Here is a 27,873-nt window from a genome sequence, read left to right on the forward strand (position 1 = left end):
GGGGACCCCAGAGGTAGCTCATCTAAGTCCCTCAGTTACCGATAAGACCCCAATAGAAGTCATAATCATAATTATGAGATAAGACCCTGAGAGGTGATATGATTGACCTGTTGGTAGAGCAGCTGGGACTAGAATTTTTGTCCTCTGATTAGTCAGTCCAATGCTTTAACTGGGTTAGATTGAGATGGACAGACTGGAGGCTCTCCCCAAAGACAGGGAAAACTGCTGTGTCTCTGTTCCTAATCCAACTCTTCATTGGATTGTCTCCTTTGATTTCCAGGACCCAATTTGGTTTTTGTGGGTCTATTTTAAAAGTTGACCATTCCAGGCTATAAAAATAGTCTGAAGACACTGGAAATAGACTCGTGTTGTGGCTACAGCATTTCAGTCCCTCCCCACACTCCCGGCATTTACAGGAAAACTCCTTCCATAAAAACCAGGGACACACCTCTGCTCCCGTCCTGGCTAAGTTTGTGATCTGGAAGTTAATAGCTGCTTAGCTGTACTTCAAGGCTCAAGACTGTCTGCTGTGGGAAGACCTGTAATTTGTTAGGCCTTTGCTGAGCCAGCCTCTAAGATGGTGCAATGCCCTAGAGTCTGGAGTCTGGTTGCTGTTTTTAGGGGCCCAAAACCTCAGGCTGGATTTGAAAAGAGAAAAAAAAAAAAAAAAAAAGCAACAAAAAACTTGCCCCTTTCTCTCCTATTTTCTGTTCTACCACAAACAGTGGCAAAAAGCATTTCATTCTTAGGCTGTGGAACAAGGCTTCAAAGGCTGGCCAATCATAGGGTTGTGGTTAGGCTGTTCATAGAGATCTAGGTTTAGAATGTTCAGATGCTCAATGGGAAGTGATTTTTTTCTTAAGAGACCCCTTCTACCTCCTGTGGTCAGGGATGGAGCTCATCAGCCATGGCATTCTAGAAGAGAGGGAGACCTCAAAGGCCACTCAGTCCAATTAATACCCATATGCTCTGTCTATTGAATGCAGCATGCATCCTTTGTTCTCTCTGTCTGGAATGCTGTTTCTTCTCCATCTTTATTTTGAAGTCTTATCCATCTTTTTAATTGTAGCCCAATGCAAATGCCACCTCATTCTAGAGACCTGCCTCCATGCTTTCATTCTTCCCTGCAGGCCAGGGCAAAGGCCTTCCCTTTGGGACATCTTTGTCTCTTTCCAATGCACTTACCATAAATTATCACATGCTATAGTTTTCTGTCAGTGTCTTATTTTCTTACTAGACAATGAGCTCCATGAAAGCCAGTACCAGGTTTTACCTAAGTTTTTTTTTTCTCACATAGTGCCTAGCAAATGATATAGGTATATAATTAATGTTTGTCAAATGAATGACTCAAACCATATAACAAAAACATAAAGAAAAGAAAGTTTCAGGGTTTAAGGCAATGCATTCAAGGTTAGAGGGTCATACAACAGCATACAATAGAAGGTGCTTTCCCAGCATGAAGGGGAGTAGTACCAAAAAGGACATTGAGTTTGATATCAGAGGATCTGAATCTAAATTTTGGCTCTTCGACTTGCAACCTGGCATCTTTTTGGATAAGTTATTTAATTAATCTATAAAATGGAGAAAAGAATGAGCTAGGTCAGGGCTTCTTAGCCTTTTCTTGTGTTCTGGATCCATTTGATAGTGAGTTTGGTAAAGCCTAGGGACTCCTCAGAATTGTGTTTTTAAATGCAGGTGATAAAATTTGTGGGGTTGCAAAAAAACCCAATTCAACTGATAATTGAAATAAGTTGTTAAAATACTTTCAATATATCAAGTTCATAGACTTCTGGCTAAGAACCCTTGGATGATCTTGAAGGGCCTTGTCAATGAGTAATAAGATTCAGAACTGGAAAAGATGTTAGAGAAGTAGAAGCTGGAGATAAAATGGGTCTTGGTTGAGGGTCAAGGAAAAAGACACTCTTCTACCAGGCATGGATGAGTGGATGGTGGGGAAAGAATCACTTGAAACTTGGTTATACTATCCAGGGCCAAATACTTAATGCTGTTCTATTCCTATGATATACACAGTTCAGCTCTTAATGATAAATTGTCTGAGACTTGTCTTTAATCATTTCATGTGTGTATAAATTTTGTCTTCCCAGCTAGAATGGGAGCTGCTAGGGAGCAAGGACCTTGTTTGTTTCTCTTCTCACATCCTTCTATAGAACCTAGTATAAGGCTAAAACACACAGTAGATTCTAAATAACATCATATGTAGCCTTTCAAAGGCTTAAATGCTTAGACATCCACAATTCTGTTGCCTTATTATCTCATGGACACAGTTCCTTGCACACAGTAAATATTTGAAACATATATGTTGAACTCAATTCTCTCATTTGGTCCCCATATCAGCTCTAGAGAAATCAAAAGGGCATGGATATGTACTCCTACTTTGTAGATGAGTTATAAAGTAGGAATAATTATCCAGTAAGGAATTGGAGCTTAGTGAGAGGCAGTTGAATAGAAGCTATTGTACAACTAGTAGTGTCTCCAACTGAGCTCGGAAGTTCTGGGCCCTTTTCAGAAAACAAACAAAACAAAGCACTAAATAGTTTAAAGGTGTCTGAGAGACCATTAAGGAAAAAATTAAGGGGACACTATTTTTTGCTTCCAGCACAAACATTTTAATCTAGTGGGAGAAAAGAGGGACTTATGTTATCCCTACACAGGCTGAGGATGAAGCAGTTTCTAACCCACTAGTGGATGAAAGTTTTTCAGTAATAGGGGGAGGATTAAGAGGATTTTCATTTAAATCACTCAGGAAGCCCCCCACTGGTCAGGTGACTGGAAATGCTTATGTCCTCAGGTAAATAGAGAGGCAGTACAGTGGAGTTAAAACAGCACTGGATTCAGGAACTTGATCAAATTCTGGTTCTGTGTCTTAGTCTTGTGATCCAGGGAGAGTAGCATTATTATTATTAACAATAATAATACATTGTGATGTGAATATAAGTGATATTCATATGCTGCTTAATGTGAAGTACAAAGCACTTTCCATAGATTATTTCACTTAATCCTCACAATAATCTTTTGAGGCAAGTACTACTATTACCTACATGATGTAGAAAAGAGAACAAAGGCTCAGAAGATGAATGATTTGCCTGTTATTAACAGCTGTGAATGAACACTGCTGGTAAGTATCTGAGAGAGCATTTGAACCTGTATTTCTGATTCTAAACGTAAGTCTCCTAAGTACTATGAGATGCTGCCTCTCATTTTCCTCATATGGAAAATACAGAGACTGCTCTTAATGATCTTTGAAGGTCCATTCAGGTTCAAAATTTCTGATCCGGAGACCCCAAACCGGGAAGCTTCAATATCCTCATTTATAAAATGAGATTACCTGAGTGCTAATCCTTTCTCTGCTTAATGAGCTAGGACCTCTGGTGCTAACTTACTTGCTTGACCCTGGCAAGTCCTTCCTGGGATCCTGTTTTCCATCTGGACAATGAGGGGGTTGAATTAGATTTTCCCTGAGGTGTTAGGCGATGGCCTCTAAATCACTCTAACCCAAGCATTCTATGTTTGAAAGTCTCAGCCAGCTCTGATGGTCTGTGTTCTCTGTCCTAACAACCCTTCCAGATGGAACATTTTCTGTTCTCAAGTCTCTCTTGGTCTAAGTTGGGAACTCCTTGTAGTTCTGATGTTCCACTTGTCAGGTCCTGGCTTGTTTCCATCTAGTCCTGATAGTTTAGGGTTCAAGATTCCTTCTGTGCTTACCTTGATCCTCTCCACTCCAGCCTCAATGCGGAGCTGTTCCACCAGCTTCCGAGCCTGAGCTATGTTGTTAGTTGTTGACATTGTCTGCCATCAGCTCTAGGCCCAAACTCTTGAGAAAGCTGTGGGGAAGGAAACACCAAAAGGATAGCTTGAGTTTCTGAAGCAGTTTTTTGTACACAAAAGAAACACAATCTGGACTGGATAGAAGCATTTAGCCAACACAGGTTTCTTGAAAACTTCACTTTCTCCTGATTCATGCCTTATAAGCAAACTTGTGCTTTCTTTCTTTCTTTCTTTCTTTTTTTTTCTATGCTAATCTTAACTTTGCTGCATCCTCCAAACCCAATTCACATTCTACTTCCTGCAAAAAGTTCTCAGCTCACACAGATACCACTCAACTCTGAGGGGATTTATTGTCTGCACTTTTTATCTAGTCTATCACACACATGCCCACATATTGCTAGCTAATTTTTTATATATATATATATGACTCCTAAAACTATCTTTCAAAATGTTAATGCCAGACAGCCTTCCCTGATCTTCTTTTTGGCTTGGTATTGTACCTTGCATCTCTGTTAGCATGTGTCAAATTCTATTTTGTACATGATTATTTTGTGTGCATCTAGACCAGAAGCTCTTAGAGGAGCTATCTTTCTTCCCCAGGCACCTTTGACAATGTTTCATAATCAATCAATAAATTTGTATTAAACATTCATCTATCTATGGGGAGGAGGCAGGGAGAGAAAGAGAAGAGTGGGGTGAATGGTGTGAGTAGACCTACATTTTAGAAACCTGGAGGGGGAAAGGTCTTGAGACAGGAAGACTGATTAGGCTATTGTAGCAGTCTAGGTAAGAGGAGAGGAGATACTGATCTAGGCTGGTGAGTGGAGACGATGAATACAGAAATTTAATAAATAATTGCTGAACTGAAGTAAATATAGATTGTAAGCTCTTTATGGATAAGAGAAAATTACTCTGATCTTGCATCCAACATAGGCAAAAGAGCACTGATCTAAATGTTGGAAGATCTGTGTTCATATCCCAGATAGGACATATGCAAGCTTGAGCAATACCTTGTATTCCCTGAGCCTTTTTCTGTAAAAAGGAGATATATCATTTACATGACCAACTTCCCAGGATTGTTCTGTAAACATAAAATGCAAAGGAATGGGAACTATTATTAATCTCTTCCACCATAGGGTTTTTTTTTTTTAAGCTGAGGCAATTGGGGTTAAGTGATTTGCCCAGGTCCCACAGCTAGGAAGTGTTTAAGCAGATTTGAACTCAGGTCCTTCTGACTTCAGGGCTGGTGCTCTATCCACTGCACCACCTAGCTGCCCACACAATAGGGTTTTATATGTAGTGTTATGCAGAGAAACCCCCAATTCATTGGCTCTTCCCTGACAACATTAACCTGACATCAGGTGTGGTCAGGGTGGGATTTGGGGAACAGGGGGAGAAGATATCTGGAATGTTTCTCCAGGTCCCAAAGCATAGCCACTACTTCTCTTTAGAAGGGAGAGAAAAAGCAAAGATGTGAAAGGGCATGCGATGAAAAGTGGCTTCTCACTGTAATGTGAAGGAAAGAGCACAGGATTTAGCATGAGAGGGTCTGGGTTTGTAGCCAAAGCTGGGTAACTCTGGCCAAGTCATTTAATTTCTTTGGGCCTCAGTTTTCTCCTCTGAAAAATGAGGACGTTGAACTGACTAACTTCTAAAGTCCTGCCCAGCCATAAAAACTCCTTGGTAGTGAAGGCCCTGGGAGACCTGGAGTCACTTGGCTCCTCAGCTCTCTCCTTCAGACAGGAGTGTCTGTTGTTCCTCCGTCCTTGCTCAGTCACTATGACTGAGCAACTGAATAACCAGTTTCCAGCCTGATATCCTCATTTCCCGCCTACCTGAGTAGACTTCTGCATGATTTTTCTGGGGGAGGTAGACATGAAAATGACACCCTCTGTGGAAGATCCAGAATTAGGCCTGGTTCACAAATTTCCTTTTTCAACAGGAAAGAGTCAACTGCACGAATTGTCATCAAAGGGCAGAAAACCTCCAGTGTTTATTAACAAGGATTAACAGAGGCCTTATACAGTATACTCACTCTGGGATCACCAGCTAGTTCAGCCAGTCAACAAGCATTTATTAAGCACCTCCTATTTGCCAAGCACTGAACTAATACTATGGATACAAAGAAAGACAAAAACATTCCCCACCCTGGAGAAGCTCATAGTATAAACAACTGTGTATAAACAACCCACAGACAGGACATATAGAAGGTAATCTCAGAGGGAAGATACTAACATTGAGGGGGATGGGAAAAGCTTCTGCTAGAAGATCTGATTTTATGTGGGACTTAAAGGAAGCCATTGTGGAGAGACAAGGAAGGAGTATTCTAAGAATGTAAAAATCTGGGGCAGCTAGACATCAGCCCTGAAGTCAAGAGGACCTGAGTTTAAAACTGACCTCAGACACCTAACACTTTCTAGCTGTGTGACCCCTAGGCAAGTCACTTAACCCCAGCCTCAGGGGAAAAAAAGAAGTAAAAGTCTTTTACAGCTAGTAAAAATGTGAGACTGAAAAGGCAGAAAGGAGGTCAGGTTATGAAGGGCTTTGAATGCTAAACAAGGCATCTGAGAAGGAACATTACCAGTGTGCTTTTGCTAATGTGCAGGTCCCCAAGTGATATGCTCTACTCCACTATCTCTAGCAGGCCCTCCTTCTCTCCAGGAGAGTCCTCTGAGGGTACATTTGAGGTTCTTTCCCACCTGGCCCCTCCTTCTATTTGTCACTCCGCTCTCCAACAAGTACTAGCTCTCAGATAGGATAATGTCGGTCTCCCAGCTGTTCCACACATGCCCTTCCCCATCTCTGTGACTTTGTTCCAGGCTGCTCCTATGCCTGGAATATTGTCATTGCCTTAGTTTCCTTGGCTTCTTTCCAAGTTCACCTTCAATACCACTTTCTGAAGGAGGCTTTTCTCAGTTTCCCCAGTTGCTAGAGTTTTCTGTTCAGAGATTACCTTCAGGTTACTTTCTATTTTTCTTAAACATCTCATAATTTAAGCATTGTGTCCACCATTGGAAAAGGAACTTCTTGAGGGCAGGGACTCTATTTGCCAGTCTGCTTAGCACCAGGCTTGGCTCCAACTAAGTGCTTAATAAATGCTTGTTGACTAAATGTGGAATTCATGTTCAAAGTTCACCTTGCACTATAAATAGTCTATTTCCTTTTAAGCTCCTGGGAACACAGGACTCCACATAGATTTGTGTGCTCTAAGCCACTAGAACTTTGCCCATCCTCATGGGAAGGTACCCTTTATCTATTGAGCATCTATTACAATCATCCTACAACCAGTTCCTTGTTAAAACAAATCAAGGTGAAGTCGACTCAGGCTTCTTCCCCTTACCTCTCACCCAAGGCCTTACATCAAACTTTCCACAGAAGGGACATGTGAGGGCAGGTGGAAGTTGAGCAAAGGCACTGGGCTCTCCCTGAACTGATGCCAATAGGCATGACTTCAGGTTGAATGCACCAGCTTTCATTTCCTGTGGGAAGGGTGACCTTCTTGGGTGTAGTCAGTAGAATGCTTTTGGGGAACGGAGCCAGGGGATTTCTGCCTAAAACTCCACAACGACTGAGGGATGGTTGTTCCCAGACATTGAGAGGAACTAACCTGATTCGATGAGCTCTGAAGACCTTTATGAGAGACTGGAGTTTAGGAGGTGCAGGACCGTCTAATACTTTGGACTGTCTTTAGCACAAACATTTTTCATGGGTGGGGTAGGAACACACTCTCTCAATTAACAATCCAATCTCCTACAATAACACTCATGGATTTTTTTTTTTTTTTAATAGCACAATATTGCTTAACACATGTATCAAGATTTTATTTATTGATCTAATTAATTTTCGCACTATCGCCAGGAAGTGAATATTAGGCCCATTTTGCTTGAGAAATGAAGATAGTAGAATAGTGACTTGGCTCATACTTAAAGTTAAGGGTGGTAGAATGTCAGCAGATAGAATGTTAGATCTGGATTTGGGAAGACCTGAGTTAAAATCTGGCCTCAGACACAAGGTACATGACTTTGGACAAGTCATTTAACCTCTGCCTCAATTTCCACAACTGTAAAATGAATCTTATAGTAATATCCAGCTCCCAGGAAAAGTAATCATTGTAAAGTACTTAGTAGTGGGCTTGACACATAGTGACACATAGATGCCAAATTTATCCTTTACCTCCCCAATCAGAGTATCTCCCAAATTAGTATGTCACTGAAGAAGTTATTTGTGTTCATGTCTTATTTCTCCTATGGATGTAGTACTTCACAGTTTACAAAGCATTTTTCTCCCCACAAAAATCCTGAATTAATGCAAATATTGTCTCCATTTTAAATGTGAAAAAATTGAGTCTTAAAGAGTTGAGCTGTATTCACTTTTACACATCCAATAAATGCTTTTATACATCCAATAACAATAATAAATGTGCACTCTTTTCTTTTACTATACAAGTTCCTTGTTCCCTGAGCTAAAAAATTATGTTTCATGTAGATTTTTCTCCCCAGGATCAAGCACTGTGTCTGCATACACTACAATACTTAAAATTTTTTCATCAGTGTGGGTCCAATTTCTAACAATGCTGACTACAACTACTCTAATACTTTAGGAGATTGTTTTCATGAATTATTGTGGCCCCCAAATTCCACCTTTTAGTAGGCAATCTCTCAGTGATAAGCCTCTGTAGGATCCAAGGCCTGACATGGGCCTTTTCAGAGATCTCTTAGCTAAACAGGTAGGACTTGCCAGAACTTATGAGAATTCAGGGTCACTCTGGGCCATGATGATGCAGCACAGCAGGATTCTGGGGGAAGGTCTTGTGCATAGTAGGCCTTCAATAAATGTTTATTAATTTGATAAAACTGAATTGCTCTCCAATTACTGTATTTATGTTGCCTTACACAAGGGCTGCTGTTGACCTCTATCACAACTTCTTCAGCCAAGTGCTGGATCTGATTTCCCTGATCCCAGTCACTCCACATTCCCCATGGGATCGATCTTGAGATCTGCTATGCAACATGCCACTTACATCACCTGAAAGTGACTCATATCAAAATATGAAGGTGACTTTGATGAGGTCACAGGAAAGATCTATAACTAATAGGCCTCCAAGTGGCTCAGGTTGGGAGGCTTGGATCTTAGCTGACTTTTGAAACATAACAGGACTGTGAACTGGAAAGACCCACGGAGGTTGGCCAGTCCAATGTCAGGGCAGAATGCGGCTCAGTGGAGAGAACCCTGGGCCTGATTTTCAGTCTGACTGCAGATATTTGCTAGCTGTGTGACCCTGAACAAGTCATTTCACCCCATTTGCTCCAGTTCCTTCATCTATAAGATGAGCTGGAGAAGGAAATGGCAAACCATACCAGTATTAAGATAGGACACAATGGAAATAATAACAACTGAAGTCTAATATCTCTCCTTGTTTACAAGCCAGTGAGAAGTGAGTTGTCCAAAGACACAGATAATTAGAAAAGCCAACATTCAAACCAAGGGCTTTTAATGACAAATTTAATATTCTTTATGCTCCGGGTCCAGAGCAGCAGTATTTTATAGAATAATCCAAAGCTATACAAATATGGTTCATTTTTGACAAGTAGGTAAATGATAAGCCAATTGGTAAGACCAAGCTATTACAGATTAAAGACATATTTCAGAAATTTTCCTCATTTATCCTAATCCATGCCTTAAAGCCCAAACAGAATCCAGGAATCTTAGATCTAGAAGAACCTGATAAATGTGACAGTCAAACTGAGAACTAGGGGTGGGGAATGACTTGCCCAAAGTGATAAAGAGTGATAGAGTTGGGACAAAATAATAACAAATGGCATTTGTACAATGTGTGAAGATTTGTAAAGTGTTTTACAAATAGAGGGTTTTAAGTTTTAATAGCTTAAAATGCACTAAGACTTGTAATAGTATTGTCTCATTTTATCCTCATGACAACTCTGGGAAATATGTGCTATTATTATTTCTATTTTACAGATGAAGAAACTAAGGCAGAAGTTAAATAACTTGCCTAGAGTCACAAAGCTAGTGAGTGTCTGAATTTGTCATCTTCCTGATGCCAGGCTTCTTAGGTACTATGGCTAATTTGTCTGCCTCTCAGGTCAGGACTCTTCATATTACTGCTCTCAGCTCTATTAGTGAATACTCTACTTTTCAGATAAAATTCTACATGCAAATAATAATTGTGAAGAATTTTGTACAAAGTTTCTCTAATAAAAGCCTCATTTATCAAACATATAGGGAACTGAGTCAAATTTATAAAGAATAAAAAATTCTCCAATTAATAAATGATCAAAACATATAGTTTTCAGATGAACTCATCAAGCTGCTTATAGCCATATGAAAATACTCTAACACTAATTTTTTGTTGTTGTTGAGGCAACTGGGGTTAAGTGACTTGCCCAGGGTCACACAGTTAAGTATCTGAGGCCAGATTTGAACTCAGGTCTTCCTGACTTCAGGGCTAATGCTCTATCCATTACACTACTTAGTTGCCCCTCTAACCCACTATTGACGGGAGAAATGTAAATTAAAACAATTCAAAAGTACTACCTCATATCTACTAGATTAATTAACGGGCCAAAGGGGGGAAAGGACAAATGTTTAAGGGAATGTGAGTGAATGAATTAAGGGAATTATTGAGACATTAATGCCCTGCTGGTGGAATTGTGAATTGATTCAGCCATTATGTAGAATATTTTATAGTCAAATTGTGCATATCCTCTGACTTAATGATACCACTACTAGACCATGTATCTCAAAAGACATTTAAGAAAAGGAAAAGGACTTATGTGTGCAAAAATATTTATAGCAATTCTTTTCCCAGGGCAAAAAGTTGGAAATTGAGGGGATGCCCATCAATTGGGGGAATGGCTGAATAAATTGTTTTGTGTGATTATGATGAAATACTATTATTCTATAGGAAATGAGCAGGATGCTCTCAGAAAAATCTGGAAAGTCCTCCATGAGCTCATATAAAGTGAAATATACTGTATACAAGGTAACAACAATGTTGTGGGATGATCAATTTTGAATGACTTTGCAGTTCTTAGTAATAAAGTAAACCAAGATTTGGTCTGAAAGACTCATGTTGGAAAATGCTTCCCAGAGAAAGAACTGATTATATTTGAATACAGATTGAAGTATACTTTTTTTTTTTTTAAACTTTACTTTTCTTGAGGGTTTGTTTTTTTTTTTAAAGGAGGGAAGATTTCTGTTTTTGGGTTTTTTTTTTTCGCAACATGACTTATGGAAATATTTTGCATAACTTCACATGTGCTTTCTCAATGGGAAAGGGTTTGGGGGAAGGAGGAAGGGAAATAATCTAGAACTCAAAGTTTTAAAAACAAATATTAAAAATTCTTTTGCATGTAACTGGGAAAAAGAAAATATTAAGAGTTCTACATGCCATCTGTTAACTCTGCAGAATTCTAAAGAATGGAGCTTTTTTTTTTTTTAAACAAAAAAGGCATGAAGATAATAAATTCAAGGAAAAGAGCCTCTTTATGCTATTTTATAATACATAAATTAATAAGATGATATAAATATAACCTTATTATATTATCTCAGTCTACCCATAAGTAATTGAATATTTTTCCAGTTGCTTAGATCTGACTTTATTTGTGTGAGAAGTGTTTTGTAATTGTATTCATATAGTTACTGGGTTTGTCTTGGCAGGTGGACACTAAATATAGATTTGACAAGATTTTTGGCACATTGACCACCAACAGATTGTTTTTTGAAGGATAGGACAGTTCTTAGCAAACTTCTGGGAATAGTCTCTTTACACCTTCTCACAACAGCTTCTCCATGACTTCCAGCCTTTATCTAAAGGTAACACAGTATGAGGAGAACTGGGTTCTAGTCTTGACTATTGTTGCATTAACTTACTGTATGATCTCAGGCAAGTCATTTCCCCTCTGAGTATTAGTTTCCTCATCTGCACCATGAAGGGTTGGATTAAGACAGAAGTTCTTAACCTAGGATCCATGGATAGATTTTAAGAGGGTCTATGAACTTGGATGGGAAAAGAATGTCTTCATTTCAAAATATTTGGCTTCCCTTTTAATCCTAAAACCCATTAATTTGAGAAAGTGTCTGTCCGTAGTGTTCACCATTCTGCCAGAGGGGTCCATGAGGCCAAAATATGGTTAAGAATCCACAGGCAGGATTTTTACAATTACTTTCACTTTACAATTTCTACTAGTTTTGTTATTCTATGTTCTAAGAGTCCTTTTAGCTGGGGTTAGGAAGTATAGTTCTGTGGAAAGAATAGTTGGAGGGAGGCCAGACTGAAGTTTGGATCCCATCCCTGACACTTAGTAGCCATGACCATAGGCAAAACAATTTACCCTTTCAATGTCTGTTTTCTTTTTTTGTAAAAAGGGAATCAGAATACCTGCATATATAATTCACATGGTTGCAGAGAGGGTCAAATGTAGAGGACCTGGAGAACCTGAAAGTGCTTTGAAAAATATTAGCTTAAAAATATGTTCTCAATTCTCTTCTAGCTCTGACACTCTATGACCCCTCCCCCAACCCTCTTTTGCTTCAGCTAATGTTATTCCTGGGCAGGTTCTAAGGCAACACTGATCTAGTAAAGTCCATACTTGGTACTCAGTAGGTGCTATGACTTCCCATTTAGTTCTATTGAACTTCCTTTAATTAGATCTGGTCCAATATTCTGGCCTATTGAGATCCTGTAGGATTTTACTGATGGATTAAAGGCTTAAACCTCTGTATAGTAATTAATCTACAAAAAAGGAGGATGGGAAGGGGCAGGTGAAGGTATTGCCAAACTGTTAGGGAGTTTCACCTTATCTGTGTCAACATGAACAGTCCTCAAAGGCAGCAGGAGGCCTGACTAATAAATGTTTCTCCCCTCCCTCCCCAAGAAGGGGACTAACTAACACTGGGACAAAGTAAAATGGAATGAGTCATTCAGAGGAGCAAATTCCTCCTAAGACACCACCCAGAGAACTTTCTACAGGATGCACATGGCACCCAAATGATAAGGACTAAGCCAGCTCACAGATGTCCAAGGGAAGAGGACATATTTAGCATAGCCCAGGAAGAACTGGACAGTTTTTTGCTTTTTTGACAAAGAAAAACCCAGCAGGAGAATGAGCTACATTGTTCACACTAGACAGAGGAGAGGAGAGGGATTGAGGGAAAGGGAAAGAAAAAAAAAAAACATGTCTGCCATCAAAGAGCAGCACTGGAGTCCTTGGATGAAGTTTTATGACTTCCTGTTTGCAAGGAAGGCTGCCCATCTGCAAAAGCGAATTGGCATCTCTTGAAGAACTGTGAATTCAGGTTAGCCCCCAAACAAGATTTTTAATACAACTGTATTAGATTTGTAACCTAAGTTCAAGGTTAGCCCTATCAGTGATATAGCTAGAAACGGAATACAACAGCATGAGCACTGGATTTAGAGACAGGGGATTTAAGCCTGAATTCATAGGTATATTCATAGGTAGATCTTTCCCCTATCCTGAGCTTCAGTTTCTCCTTCCCTAAAAATAAGGAGCTGAATCAGATGAACTAGGAGAGCCCTTTTAGCTCTACATAATAATAATCCTGTGATTTTTGAATGTTCTGAACTGGCTCACATTTCTATAGTGTCCTTCCCTAAAGTTTTCTGGTAACTTTTTGGGGAATAGTAGTAATGCTGGCTGCCTAAAATACAGGAGAACTCTAGTGGGTTCTCCTACTTTGGAATGAATTTTTATATGGGTCCCTGTGAGTTAGGAAGTACAAGAAGGATTTCAACCTATTTTAAGAAGTGGCTTATTCACAGAGTGGGGCAAGACCAGGTTATGGGGTTCAGTCATATACCCACTAAGTGCCAGAATCTAGACTTAAACCCAGTTCTCTTGATCCAACTATGAAATAAATACCCCCTTATTGCTTTCCCCCTCAAATATAAATATACACAAATAAGCATAATCTCTGTTTCTTTCTGCCCATCTCACTTTTATACACAAAAACATCCACATACTGGCCATGTTTGAAAGTGTTATGTCTTTCTGCCTGGTAATTGCTATTACTATTCCAATATTATACCTGACAAAACTGGGGCTAAGAGATGACTGTCTGAGCTAGCATTTGAACCCAGAGTTTCTTGATTCCAAATCCAATGATCTCTCTACTACGTCATGCTATGATGCTCCTATGTCCTTCACCATCTTGACTGTCCTCCTCTGGATACTCTCCAACTTATCTATTTCTTTCCTAAACTGGGCTATGCAGGATTGAACACAATTCAGAGGAAATACAACACAATACAGAGTAAAGTGGGAGTCGCTTCTTTAGTCCTGGATACTGCTTCTTTTTTAGTGTAGCTCAAGATTAATTTGGCTTTTGTGGCTACCTTTTCATATTCCTGATGACCACTATTTCATTTTCTATTTATTTATTACCCATATCTTAAATTGATTATGTTTGCATGTTAGACACTATTGATTTATACTTAACTCTATTCCTAGAGGTGATATGTGGATTATTTCAATTGGTGCCTCGTTTTCTATATTTAGAAGTTCTGGGAAACTTTCTTTTCTTTTTTGGTGAGGCAATTGGAGTTGTGATTTATCTGGAGTCACACAGCTAGTAAGTGTTAAGTATCTGGGGCTGGATTTGAACTCAAGTCCTCCTGCCTCTAAGACCAGTGCTCTGTCCACTGCACTATCTAGCTGCCCTGAAACTTTCCTTTTCCTTCCTTTTATGTTATTTCTTTTTGCTTCTTTTAGATTGTTTTGCACATCAGTTTTTCTAATCAGTTGAGGTCTGTTGCTTGTTTTTTCTGGTTATACATGTAATTTCTTTTTTTTTTCCCTTATGAATCATGTTGGGAGAGAAAAATCAAAACAAAACAAAAGGGAAAAACCACAAGAGATAGGAAAAAACAGAAGGGAAAAAAGTAAACACAGCATGTATTGATTTATATTCAGTGACAATAGTTGTCTCTCTGGATGTAGATGGTGTTTGCCATCCAAAATTTATTAGAATTGCCTTGGATCACTGAATTATTGCACAATCTTGTTGTTACTATGTATAATATATTCCTAATTTTGCTTGTTTTGCTCAGCATCAGTTTGTGTAAATCTTTCCAGGCCTTTCTAAAATCAGCTTGTTCATCATTTTTTAATAGAACAATAATATTCCATTGCTTTCATATACCGTAACTTATTCAGCAGTCACTAATTGATGGGTATCTACTCATTTTCTGATTCTTTGCTACCACAAAAAAGAGCTGCTACAAACATTTTGCACATGTGGGTCCTTTCCCCTCTTTTATGATTTTCTTGAAATTATAGAGCCAGTAGTGACATTGCTGGATCAAAAAATATGCAGAGTTTGATAGTCCTTTGGGCATAGTTCCAAATTGCTTTCCTGAATGGTTGAATCATTTCGTAATTTCACTAGGAATGCATAAGGAATTCATATTCCCTCCAATGTTTATTATTATCTTTTCTTGTCATTATAATAAATCTGAGAGGTATGAGATGGTACCTCAAGAGTTGTTTTGATTTGCATTTCTGTAATCAATAGTGATTTAGAGCACTGAAAATTGTCTTGTTTATATCTTTTCATCTGCTTGTTGTAACAAGATGTTGGAGGAAGGTTAGGGTTAGAAACCACCAATAGAGACTGCAGCAGGAGGGTAATTTCTTGAGTTTAAAAACACAAACCTACAGACCATTAATCTGTGTATTTTACAGAATGTGGGAAGTTGATGAGGGAGGGACACTAAGCAAGGGTATTAAGGATGAACATTTTACACTGTTAGTTCATAAGGCTGTTTGTTACCTTATTGGGCTTCTTATTTCTTATCTTGTGGAAACAATTATAATTGTTCCACCTAGGGCAAAGAATTCTTCTTTTGAATTTTTTATTTTTTTTTTGAGAATTAGTGAGGTCTAGAGAAAATATCTAGTTCTCTATCTTGTTGATTACACTTGAACTTCTTTGTTTTCTTTTTCTTTCTTTCTTTTTTTTACACATTGTTATAAGGAATGATTCAGTAGGCCGGGAAGGAGGGAGAGATTTTCTTGGGAATAAAGGTGAAGTAAGTGTAATGGGCAAGTATAAATCGTGATGTACTCCTCCAAGTGGAAGAGGCTGAAACTGGCTTCTGGAAAGGAATGATGGTGTGTCATGGAAGTACCTTGTTCTTAATGTTGGTACAGACATTCTTTAACTGGTTGTCAGTTTGCTAACCATAGGATAAAAAGGCTGATTATTGGTGGGCACATGGCTGTGACTGGGATGAACTAGTGAACTAGGGATTTCCTGATTGGTTGTATTTTGGTGAGAGAGATAATGATAAAAGGGGAGAGTCTCTAGCTTGACCTCATTTTGCAGCTAGAGAAACTGGGGCTCATAGGTGAAATGATCTGCCCACATCTTTTTTAAGCTGAAATTCTACAAGTGTCCTTTGAGTCTGTATCATTTTGCCTTCTATGCTCAATAGACACACAGTAAAATAGTAGAATTTAGGTGAAATGACAATTGATTTAGTGCACAAACAGCTGGATTTACATCCTATCGTTATTAGAGATAGGGATCACCAGGATAACTATAGCCTTTTGCTTATGCAAACCAAAAAGTCACAAAATAAACAATCAGGCAACTTATGATTATGATAAAGAACTAAGCCAATTAGATTAGAGACTTCAAAAAAACAGGTGGCAGAACAGCAAACTGACATGGTCTAGTATCCAGAGCCTTCCAATCTTGTATCATGGCATCAAGAGGTTACCTCCAGATTGATTTAATATGATTTAGTATGATTTAATAGTTCTAAGGAACTCCTGATAAAGAAATTTCTACTATCAATGAAGATCAATAAGTATTTGCGACTACTCTGGTAGACAGGCACTGTGCTAGATATTAAAGCCACAAAGAAAAAATTGAAACAGTTCCTACGTTTTAGTAACCTATATTTTATAAAAGAAGGCAACATCTAAAGAAGAAAGTAGATACAAAGTAAGTATGAGGTAAATTTTTGGAGAGGAGGACATTGATACTTGTCAGATCAGAAGGGGTTTTGAAGATGATCTCTGAGAAATTTTGAACGAAACAGGAGTCTAAGAGGCAGAGATAAAGGAGTAATTCATTCCAGACAGAGAGAAGATACAGTGAAAAGGTGTGGAAACAGGTTATGGAGAGATATATGTAAACAGAGGTGTGTAGGAGCCAGTACTAATCAGTTTACAAAAGCTATGATAAATTTTTCAGTATCACCAGAAAACAGCCCTTTGATTTGTTGTTTTGCTCATTGTCTAGAAAAGAAAATGTTAAGAATGCAGATTAAACTTAAGGTTTCCATACCCACATTTTTCCTCCAAGAGAGCCTAGTTATTAAACATTACCAGCACATCCAGTATTGATCTATTTGAAATACTGCTCCCAAGCCAGGTGACTATAAACTAATAATAATATTGTTGATGATAACAGCACAACAAAAGGCCTTCATACAGGGTTTGCAAAGGGCATCACCTCATTTGAGCCTCATAAAAGTCCTGTCTGCAATAGTAAGAAGCCCTATTTGGATAGACTCTTGACTTTAAGGAGAGGGTAATTTTGTAAGGTTACAAAGGTAGATTAGGATCAGGTTGTAAAGCACTTTTAAAAAGTCAAGCCCATTTCTTGGGAAAAACTTCATCATCTTCAGGATACTGTGAGCCTTGGAATTCTGTCTCATCAGTACCTTCTGTCTTTCCAATTAGCGGGTAGAGCCATGAATCGCACAACTTCCACTTTAGGAGATAAAGCTTAGGATGTCGAAGTTTGGGATTCTTTGGCTTTTTCATCATGCCCTCAAATATCTTCCCTGCACCCCTTCTCTCTTTTCAGTTTCCTCTTATGTACTATCTATCCTCCATTAAATTGTAAACTCCTTGAATGCAGGCACTATTTTTTTTTCATATTTATATCCTCAGTGTTTAGCACTGGCACAAAATAGGCACTAAATATTTATTGACTGACCAAACAGAGAAGCTTATAATTTTTTTAAAAATTTTTTATTATATATTTTTAATAATATTATCCCTTGTATTCATTTTTCCAAATTATCCCCCCCTCCCTCTATTCCCTCCCCCCGATGACATTTTACATGTGTTACAATATAGTCTAGGTACAATACATGTGTGTGAATATCATTTTCTTGTTGCACAATAAACATTAGAATCCGAAGGTACATGCAACCTGGGCAGACAGATATTAGTGCTAACAATTTACATTCACTTCCCAGTGTTTCTTCTCTGGGTGTAGCTACCTCTGTCCATCATTGATCAACTGGAAGTGAGTTGGATCTTCTTTATGTTGAAGATTTCCACTTCCATCAGAATACATCCTCATACAGTATTGTTGTTGAAGTGTACAGTGATCTTCTGGTTCTGCTCATTTCACTCAGCATCAGTTGATTTAAGTCTCTCCAGGCCTCTCTGTATTCCTCCTGCTGGTCATTTCTTACAGAGCAATAATATTCCATAACCTTCATATACCATAATTTACCCAACCATTCTCCAACTGATGGACATCCATTCATCTTCCAGTTTCTAGCTACAACAAAAAGAGCTGCTACAAACATTTTGGCACATATATGTCTCTTTCCGCTCTTTAGTATTTCTTTGGGATATAATCCCAGTAGTAGCACTGCTGGGTCAAAGGGTATGCACAGTTTGATAACTTTTTGGGCATAATTCCAGATTGCTCTCCAGAATGGCTGGATTCTTTCGCAACTCCACCAGCAATGTATTAGTGTCCCAGTTTCCCCACATCCCCTCCAACATTCATCATTATTTGTTCGAAGCTTAAAATTTGATAGGGTACTATTGGAGCTTGTTGGTTAGAGAATGACATGGTCAGATTTGAACTTTAGGAAAATCACTTTGGCAGCTATATCTACAATAGGATGGATTGGAGAAGGGAAAGGTAAGATCTAGTAAGGACTAGAGATCAATGAGGAAATTACTGCAATAGTCTAGTCAAGAGGTCAGATGAAGGCTTGGAATAGGGTGATGGCAGTGAGTGGAGAGAAGGAGCCAGATGAGGAACTTGTTATAGAGGTAGAAGTGATAGGATCCAGCAACTGATTAGACATGTGTGAGATGGGATGAAATGAAACGCCGAGGAGACCAAAGTTGTGAATTTAGGTGATTGAGAGGATGGCAATACTCTCTCTCTCTTTTATTTTTTAATTAAAGCTTTTTATTTACAAAACATATGCATGGGTAATTTTTCAATATTGACCCTTTCAAAACTTTCTATTCCAAATTTTTCCTTCCTCCCCCTACCCCCTCCTCTAGATGGCAAGTAGTGGATGGCAATACTCTTGAAAGGTTTGAGGGGAAAGATGTCACAGGATATCCACTTTGAAGCACAGGCAGTTGGAGATTCAGGATTAGAGCTCAGGAGAGACTAATAATAAATTAGCATTTGTAGAAAACTTGAAGATTTGAAAAATGTTTACAAAGTTATCTCACATGATCAGAATTAGGTGACAGCGTTAAAGTGCTAGGCCTGGTGTCAAGAAAATCAGGCTTCAGATACTTCCTAGCTGTGTGACTTTGAGCTGAACTCGATTGAAGTCACACTCTGCCAGTTTCCTGAACTGAAAAATGGGAATATTTATAGCACCTACCTTTCAAGGTTGTTGTAAGGACCACATGAGATGATATTTTAAAACACTTGGCACAGAGCCTGACACATAGTAGCAGCTATATAAATGCTATTATTATTATAATATCAATTCTATGCTATTTCTATAGATGAGAAATTGAGGCTGAAGGTTAAGTTCTCTGAACATGTTCACAAGCTAATAAGCACCTGAGACAGCGAGAGATTTAAGAGGTCAAAGACAGAGTTGAGTTGAATTTGCTGACTTGGCTAAGATTGGAGAGGGTGGAATGATGGGGCAATGGCCTGGGAGAATATTGAGAAATAATAGGTTTGGGAAAGATGAAAGGGAGGTTTGGAAGAGATAGATTTTGGGGAAAAAACCAATTAATCCAGTGTGGGACCTGTTGAGTTTAAATTTCTTATCAATATTCGGTCTGAAATAGTTAATCTGATAATGAAATTTATTAATCATCTACTATTTACTAGACACAGTGCCACCTAAGTGAAGGCAAAACAAGGAAAGGCAAAAGATAGTCTCCAACCCTATACCAATAAGCTACATGTAGGACATAAATGGTAAATAAGCAACAGAGAGAAGTTACTAGAATTAAAAGGGATCAGGAAGGGCTTCCTGTAGAAGGCAGGATTTTAGCTGAGACTTTAAGGAAGCTGTGGGGAGGAAGTCAGTGGGACATGCATGACTGGGACTCATAAGAGAAATGCAGGATAAACAAATAGATTTTGGAGTCATCTGAATAGGGATGATAATTAAAACCATGGGAGCTATGAGGTCTCCCAATGAGAAAGTGTATAAAGAAAAAAACCAAACAGATCAAGTATTCTGCTACCAAACAGGCCTGAGTTGTTGCTTAGGTCCTAGAGATTGAATGATAGATGCCTTCTTCTCCAAGAAGTCTCCAAGATTTCCCTAACCTAGAGTTCTTAGAGAGCCTTCTCTCCAGAAATTAAAACAAAACAAAACAAAACAAAACAAAACAAAACACCACTTTGTTTGGACTTCTATCACTTACTATTCTGTAGCTAGAAAAGTGGCTCCTGAGGGTGGAACTCCAACATTTGTCTTTTATCTCTGTACTCACAAAGGAAAGGCACAAGGCCTAGTATATAGCTGGGGCTGAATCAATGCTTGTGAATTTGAATGGATAACCACTCCCATTTCTACAGTGTTTTAAGGTTTATGAAGCAATTTCTTTACAAAAGCTCTGCTGTAGCAGGTGGCATATGTATTGTTATCCTTTATGGAATATATGAAGAAACTAATGTTCAAAGAAAACCTTTACTTGGGTTGAAGCATGAAGTGCTTTTGTTTATGTAGCAACTGTACCCAGGAACTGTCCCAGGTCTGGATGCCTTTGCATTGCTGGCTCTCTCTCCATACAAGATGTCAAGTACCCAAATAGGCTTGGTTTTGGCAATGATAAAGTCTTCTTAATAAGATAGGAGATTCTTTTTCTAGTTTAGTCTACAGTGGAGAGAACTGATGCAATCACAACCTTTAAAATCATATTTAAGAAAGAAAAGTATTCAACTTGGAGGAGGCACTTTCTGACAAAACTAGAGGCAGGGGATCAAGCAATGAGAAGACTTCTCTATTCCCTGAGGGAAGCCTGCAGAGCCAGTTGAGCCCTTTGATAGCTGCTAGTAGTAGTAGTAGTAGTAGAAGAAGGAGGAGTAGGAGGAGTAGGAGGAGGAAGAGGAGTAGGAGTAGTAGGAGTAGTAGGAGAAGGAGGAGGAAGAGGAGGAAGAGGAGTAGGAGTAGTAGTAGTAGAAGGAAGAGGAGGAGGAGGAGGAGGATCATTGGCAGCAGCAGCTAGCATTTATATAATGCTTTAAGGTTTGTGAAGAGCTTTACAAATATTATCTCATGTGATCCTCACAGCAACCCTGGCAATTTAATACTATTATTATTATTACAGATGAGATCCAGAATCATTGGGTGACTTGGCTAGAGTCACACAGCTAATAAGTGTCTGAGGGCACATTTGAACTCAGGTTCTTGCTCTATCCACTGTGCTACCTAGTACCAGGAAACAACAGTGGACAGAATGACAGCAAATTAAGGAGGAGGTCTTTTAGGAAGACTAGCAATATGTCAGTCAGCAGTAATGGGGAAGAAGCCACAAGGCTTAAGAGCAGCAAGGAGTGGAGAGAGAATGTCAGTAGCAAACCAGGACCTTATTCCTTATTGGTATCCACCAACTAATTCATAAGCATTTATTAAGTGCCTACTATGTGCCACTGAAATAGGTGCTGGGCTTACAAAGACAAAAAGAAAATAATCCTTGTCCTTGAGAATTGTACTTCTCATTGGAATATTACTACTGGTAATTGAGTTATGTAGATTGTGCGAATTTGAAGAATGGGGGAATTGATCTTTGAACTTCCCTGTCTGAGTGACTTCCCTTTTCCAGGGCAGTGCTTCAGTTCTGGAATAGTCCGCTAAGTCTAGAAGACTGGCTGGATCCCTGGGGAGGTGGTGCTCATTTCAGAAGACTGTTTCATTACCCAGGAGTCTTAATGTTCTTTTCTTGAGAAGATGGCTTAAGCCCAGAGTAGAATTGGAAGTCTGGAGGACTATATCAGTCCTTGGGAAGTGGAGACTTTTAGTAGAGGGGAAAAACTTTTTAGCTATTTATGGAACCAGGTGCAAGTCCTTTGTGAATTTTTTTGGCTAGGTTAAATAAAGCTTAGCTGTTTGATGTTTTGTTAAGCCTAAGAGCTTCAATGAAAATAAAAGGTATTTCCCCCCCCCCTTTTTTTTTTTTTTTTGTGGAGACAGACATGACCCAGATTCTAATGTTCCTGGTGGAAATTTTGGGTGGAGACGAATGAGTCAAATAGTAATGGTCCCAGAGAAAAGCCTGGGTTGGGGGTGGGACATGAGCTAAAGAAAGACTGCATCACAAGTCCCCAAGACTAAAGCTGGCATATTGATCTGCTGAGTTGTTTTCTTATGATCCTGGACACGGATTATATTCAGTTAGTCAGTGTGGCAGAGCCAGGTCTCCTGGCTCCAAATCCCATGTATTTTTTTTTTTCCCCATTTGTATCATGCTGATGGGGGGGGGGGAGGGTAATGCTTTCAAATCAACTGACTAATGATTATCTGAGTGATTGATATGAGCAAGGTACTAGGAAGAATACAAAGAATAAAAAAATGTTCCTGCACAACAGGACCTTATGGTTTAATTGGGGAAAGGGTGGAATATAACTATATAGACATACAGATTTATGAAAATCTACACATAAGTTTCATAGATTCTAGAGTTGGAAGGGGCATTAGAGAGTACTTAGTTCAAACTATTAATTTTACTTACATGAAAATGTGACTTTTCCATAGTCACAGAATAACTAAATAATGTCAAGCAGCAAATGTTAAAGCCTACAAGAGGCATTATTTTGTAGTGAAAAAAAAAGTTGATTTTTGAAGAAGACCTAGGTTTGAGCACTTGGTTTGTCACTTTTGTTGTCATTTTTCAGTTATGTCTTATTTTTCATGACCCTGTTTGAGGTTTTCTTGGCAAAGATACTGGAGTCGTCTGCATTTATCCTCCAGCTCATTTTACAAGATGAGGAAATTGGAGTGAACAGGGGTAAATGATTTGCTGCCCAGAGTCACACAGCTAGTACCAGAAGATACTATGATGACTCTTCCAGACTCCAATTCTGGTGCTATGTTCCCTGCCTCATCCAGTTGCCTTGATTTGTCACTTACTGAATGGCTACCAGTAAGGATGAAGTTCAGTTTCCTTATCTGTAAATGGGGATGACGATCTCTGTCTTAGCTCTTAGCAGGGGTGTTGTGAAAGAAGTAGGAATAGGAGCTTTTAGCTCACGAGTCCATAGGGGACTTGTGTCCCTCCTTTCTAGAAACAAAGTATAGAACAAATATAGAACATGTGTGTTCTGTGCCAAATCCTCTATATGTACACATGCATGCATGCATATGTGTATCATAAATATATAAGTACACACACACACAAAACAGTTAAATATAAAGCAGTTCAGGAGGAAGGGCACTACCAGTTGAGAAGACCAAGAAGGGCTTAATAGAGAAGATGGTATATAGGAAGACAGGAATCTTTTTAAAGTGAAGTAAAAAGAGGGTACATTACAGACATGGAATGAAAAACTCAGAGATGGAAGATGGAGTGCTGAGACAGAAACTGGATATTTTGGATTATAGATTATGGGAGGGGAAATAATGTCTAAATGAGTTTGTGAATGTTGGAGCTAGGTTGTTTAGGGCTTTAACATCTTAAAAAAAGTTTATAGTTTATCTTAGAGGCAATCTTCCTAAACTCTTCATTTTCCCTCATCCTCTACATATCCAAGTCCTTTTCATTGTCCTCTCACAACATTTCATTTGTGTCCCTTTTCATTCTACAGAATTCCCTAACACTTCATTTTGGGGCCTCTTTCTGGAGCATCACATCACCAATTGGCTCAAACTATTATCCTGGTCTCCTTGTTGGTCCCTGTCTCTGTTTTCTACATTTTACCCTCTACATGGCTACCAAATTGGCATTCTTAAACCCAAAATGTAATTATATCAATCCCTTGCTTAAAAAAGTTTTGACAGCTCCCTATTGCCTCAATGTAGAAATAGAAGCTTGTTCAAAGCTGTTCCTAATCGACCTTTCCAGGTTGGTTTCACATGACTCTCTCACCTCTGTTCCAGCCAAATTGCCCTATGGGCTATAGCTCCCACTACATGCCAAGCTGTACCCTACTTTCATGTTTCTGACAAACTGGACCTGGTCTCTCTCCTGGCTTCCACCTCTTGGAATTCTTAGTGCCCTTCAAAGCTCAGCTTAAATTTAACCTCCTTGAATAACTTTGTACTTATTTTATATTCATTTGTTTGTGAACATATCATTTCTCAAGGGAGGGATTGCTGTTTTTTTGGTCCTTGCTCTCCAATGCCTGGCACACAGTAGGTACATGACAATTATTTGATGAATCTACTGTTTATTGAGCTGAACTGAAGAGTGACTTTGGTTAAGTCAGGTGACCTCAGTTCTTCTGGTCCTGGTCTGCTGCTAATCAGCCAAATGACCTCAATTTCTAACTCTGTAAAAGGAAGGGGTTGGACTAGATTATCTTTCAAGTTTTCAGCTCTGCCATTTTATGCTCAGTAACAGCAACAACAGTTTATGTATTAGAGCACTTTAAGGTTTTCCAAGTACTTTACATATAACACTTCACCAGATGCTAAAGAGATGCTAGGAGGGAGGCGCTCTTATTGTCCCCATTTTACAGATGAGGAAATGATGCTCTTGTGTCTCTTCAGCCCAACCATCCCATGGCTTTTCAGATGGGGCCCCTGTTAGTGACAGTACAATTGCAAATTCCCAAGTGTCTGGGGGTCCTCAAAGTTAACAGTTGCATTTGTTTGGTGGTTGGAGGGAACCAACGTTGGGCACAGTAATGGATGTAGTGTTTATTTAATTTAAATAGAGCTATAAGAGAAGCCAAAGCACACCCAGGAATAAAGGCATGAGGTGACCTGAACTTCCATCACACAGCAGGTGTTCTGCTGGAACCGGTTTCTCCAGAGCAGTTGTGAAATCTCTTTCCTTTCATATCTATAAAAACAGAATGACCTATCATCTGGGCAGACTATGGTGCCATCTCTCTGAAAACATGGGGATGGACAAAATCCCAAGATAATTCAGTAGTTAGGGCTCCTATTAATTAAACTGTGTTGCTACTTTTGCACAGTGGAAAAACAATATGGTCTTCTTTGTTAACTGCCCAATAAACCAATGGAGGTTCTGTTGCCACAAACCTCAGTTAAGTCATTTTCCTTTCTTGAATCTCGATTTCTTTATCTGTAAAATCAGGTTATTGGACTAGAATAATGATGTCAAAATCAAAATAGAAATTGATCTTTGTGGAACCCATATACATCTAGAAAATCATATTAACTATGTTGTATTGTATTTTTATTTATCTTGTTAAATATTTCCCAATTACATTTTAATCTAGTTCAGGCCTCATTTAGTAATTTTGTGAGAGGAATGGACTACCAGCCTTGGGTTTGACAGGCTTGGCTTCAATAACTTCTAAGATCACTATTAGCTCCTAATCTATGGATCTATGATAGGTATTTCTTTTTTCAAATTTGTAATTTTTTACACCATGATATCTATTATTATTTTTTGATAGCATTTTATTTTTCCAAATACATGTAACGATAATTTTCAACATTCATTTTTGTAAAACTTTTAGTGTTCTGAATTTCTTTTTCTCTCTTCTCCCCAAGATAGCAAGCAATCTGATAGAAGTTAAATACATGCAATTCTTTTAAACATATTTCCATATTTGTCATGTTGTATAAGCAAAATCAGACCAAAAGGGAAAAAGCCACAAGAAGAAAAAAAAACAAATGACAACTCCCCAAAAGATGAAAATATTATGCTTAGATTGAAAGTCAGTCTCCATGATTTTCTCGCTGGATGTAGATGGCATTTCCATCTCAAGATTATTGGAACTGCCTTGAATCTCCACATTGTTGAGAAAAGTCAAATGCATCAATTAATCATCCCATAATATGATCGGTTTTTTAAAAACTAATTTGGACAAGATACTTTTGGGGGCTTGAAAGATTGATAGAATGCACAAATACTAGGGGGAAGAGTTATAAATTAGAGGAGTATAAGCAAATTGAGGAGGGATGGGAAATTTTCAAGCAAAATGGAAGACACTATTTTTATGCCAAAAAATTTATAGCATGTATATATTTCTGATAGCTATATAATTTTGTGTTTAACGTTTTAGAGGCAATAACAAAAATCCATCTCTTCAACACCAAAATTTTTCCTCTAATGTTAGATGGTTGCAAATTATGGAACATTATGAACTCTGAACAATAACAACCACAGGTGACTCAAAGGGCAATGGAATGATGCATGGTGGCTAAAAATAGGCTGTAGCAAATTATGCATGAAAAGTGGTGTAAAAAAATCATCAAGGACAAATATGACTAGAAAAGCAGGCAGGCTGACCATACAGCAAGAGAGGAGGCTCCAGTAGTGCACCTATAAGTAGGTTTCTAATGGATTGGGTACATTTTTTTATGGAACATTCAAAGGATGACATGGACAAAAATCATACAGCATCAAAAGGTATGGCTTAATTGTCTTATTGGAAGGACTCCTCATTGAAGTATAAGAGATAAAAGATATTGTTAACATAAATTTTCTTGTAAAATTTCAGTCACATAATGCAAAATAGCAAGCTTGTGGAAACAGAGTTTGGGAAACTAGGTGATTTCTAAAGCCTGATCTTAACTGTAAGAGTTTGTGTTCTAATGGCCCTTACAGTTCTGATATTCTATGTTCTAGGTATTAAGATACTTTCCAGCTCTGAAGCTATATGTTCTAAAAATCCCACCCACCTGAATTATTCTATGCTGGACGGCATTTATGGAAAGGAGGCTTTGGGCCAAGGCTTTTTCTTGCTCAATTATGCTCCTCAATTGGATTAAGATACAATAATAGTTGAAGTCACTGATCTATGGCAGGTGGGACATCTGCAAGTTCTAAGGGATTTTTAGCTGAATTTGCTTTTTTTGTTTTTTTAAATTAATTTTATAATTATAACTTTTTTTTGACAGAACATATGCATAGGTAATTTTTTTTACAACATTATCCCTTGTACTCCCTTCTGATCCGAATTTTCCCCTCCTTCCCTCCACCCCCTTCCCTAGATGGCAGGCATTCCCATACATATTAAATATGTTATAGTATATCCTAGGTACACTATATATGTGCAGAACCGAATTTTGTTGTTGTTGTTGCAGAGAAAGAATTGGATTTGGAAGGTAAAAATAATCTGGGAAGAAAAACAAAAAATGCTAACAGTTTACACTCATTTCCCAGTATTCCTTCTCTAGGTGTAACTGATTCTGTCCATCATTGATCAATTGGAATTGGATTAGCTCTTCTTTTTGTTGAAGTGAATTTGCTTTTGTATAAAGGGGCAAAACTCTATGAATTCTTTGAGGTTCCAAGGTCCTTGTAACATTCTTTAAATATCCCTGTTGAATTAACAAAATCTCTTGAGCAGTTAGGGTGTTGTTGCTTCCAAGTGGACCTCATGGCCTTGAGCTTTGCAGGGCTGGGTTTGTCTAAATGCATTGACAGTGTATCTGCCTCTCTATTATTTTTATGATGACTCTCTTAAAGCTCATAGATCTGTGGAGCTTAAACCCAGATCTCCACATTTTTGCTACAATAAAATATAAAACAGAAAACAAAATGCTAAACAAGAGATTCATGACTCAAAGATGGCAGTTTTCATCCAAAGAGTCACTTTTACTGGGGTAAAATGTAAACATAGATTTATAGTACTTTAAATTTTTTAAGGCCCTTATAGAATTATAGACTATCAACTGTCTAAGCTGGAAAGAATTTTAGAATATAAAAGCAGAGGTGA

At 38.4% G+C, this 27,873-nt stretch overlaps 1 protein-coding gene across 6 annotated transcripts in view; it reads right to left on the reverse strand.

The window, feature by feature from the left end:
* The window catches only part of GNG7 (G protein subunit gamma 7), a 375,778-nt gene that overhangs the window by 15,058 nt on the left and 332,847 nt on the right, over positions 1–27,873 (reverse strand). For all 6 annotated transcript variants that reach the window (XR_012488404.1, XR_012488403.1, XM_074304294.1 and 3 more), the window contains one exon: positions 3,724–3,842. Coding sequence is in view for 4 of the 6 variants with exons in the window: in XM_074304294.1 (XP_074160395.1) it covers positions 3,724–3,804 (81 nt within the window). In the remaining 2 variants the exon portion in view is untranslated. The remainder of the gene's footprint in view (positions 1–3,723; positions 3,843–27,873) is intronic.

Source organism: Sminthopsis crassicaudata, chromosome 1 (assembly GCF_048593235.1).
Source record: "Sminthopsis crassicaudata isolate SCR6 chromosome 1, ASM4859323v1, whole genome shotgun sequence".
Taxonomy (NCBI): domain Eukaryota; kingdom Metazoa; phylum Chordata; class Mammalia; order Dasyuromorphia; family Dasyuridae; genus Sminthopsis; species Sminthopsis crassicaudata.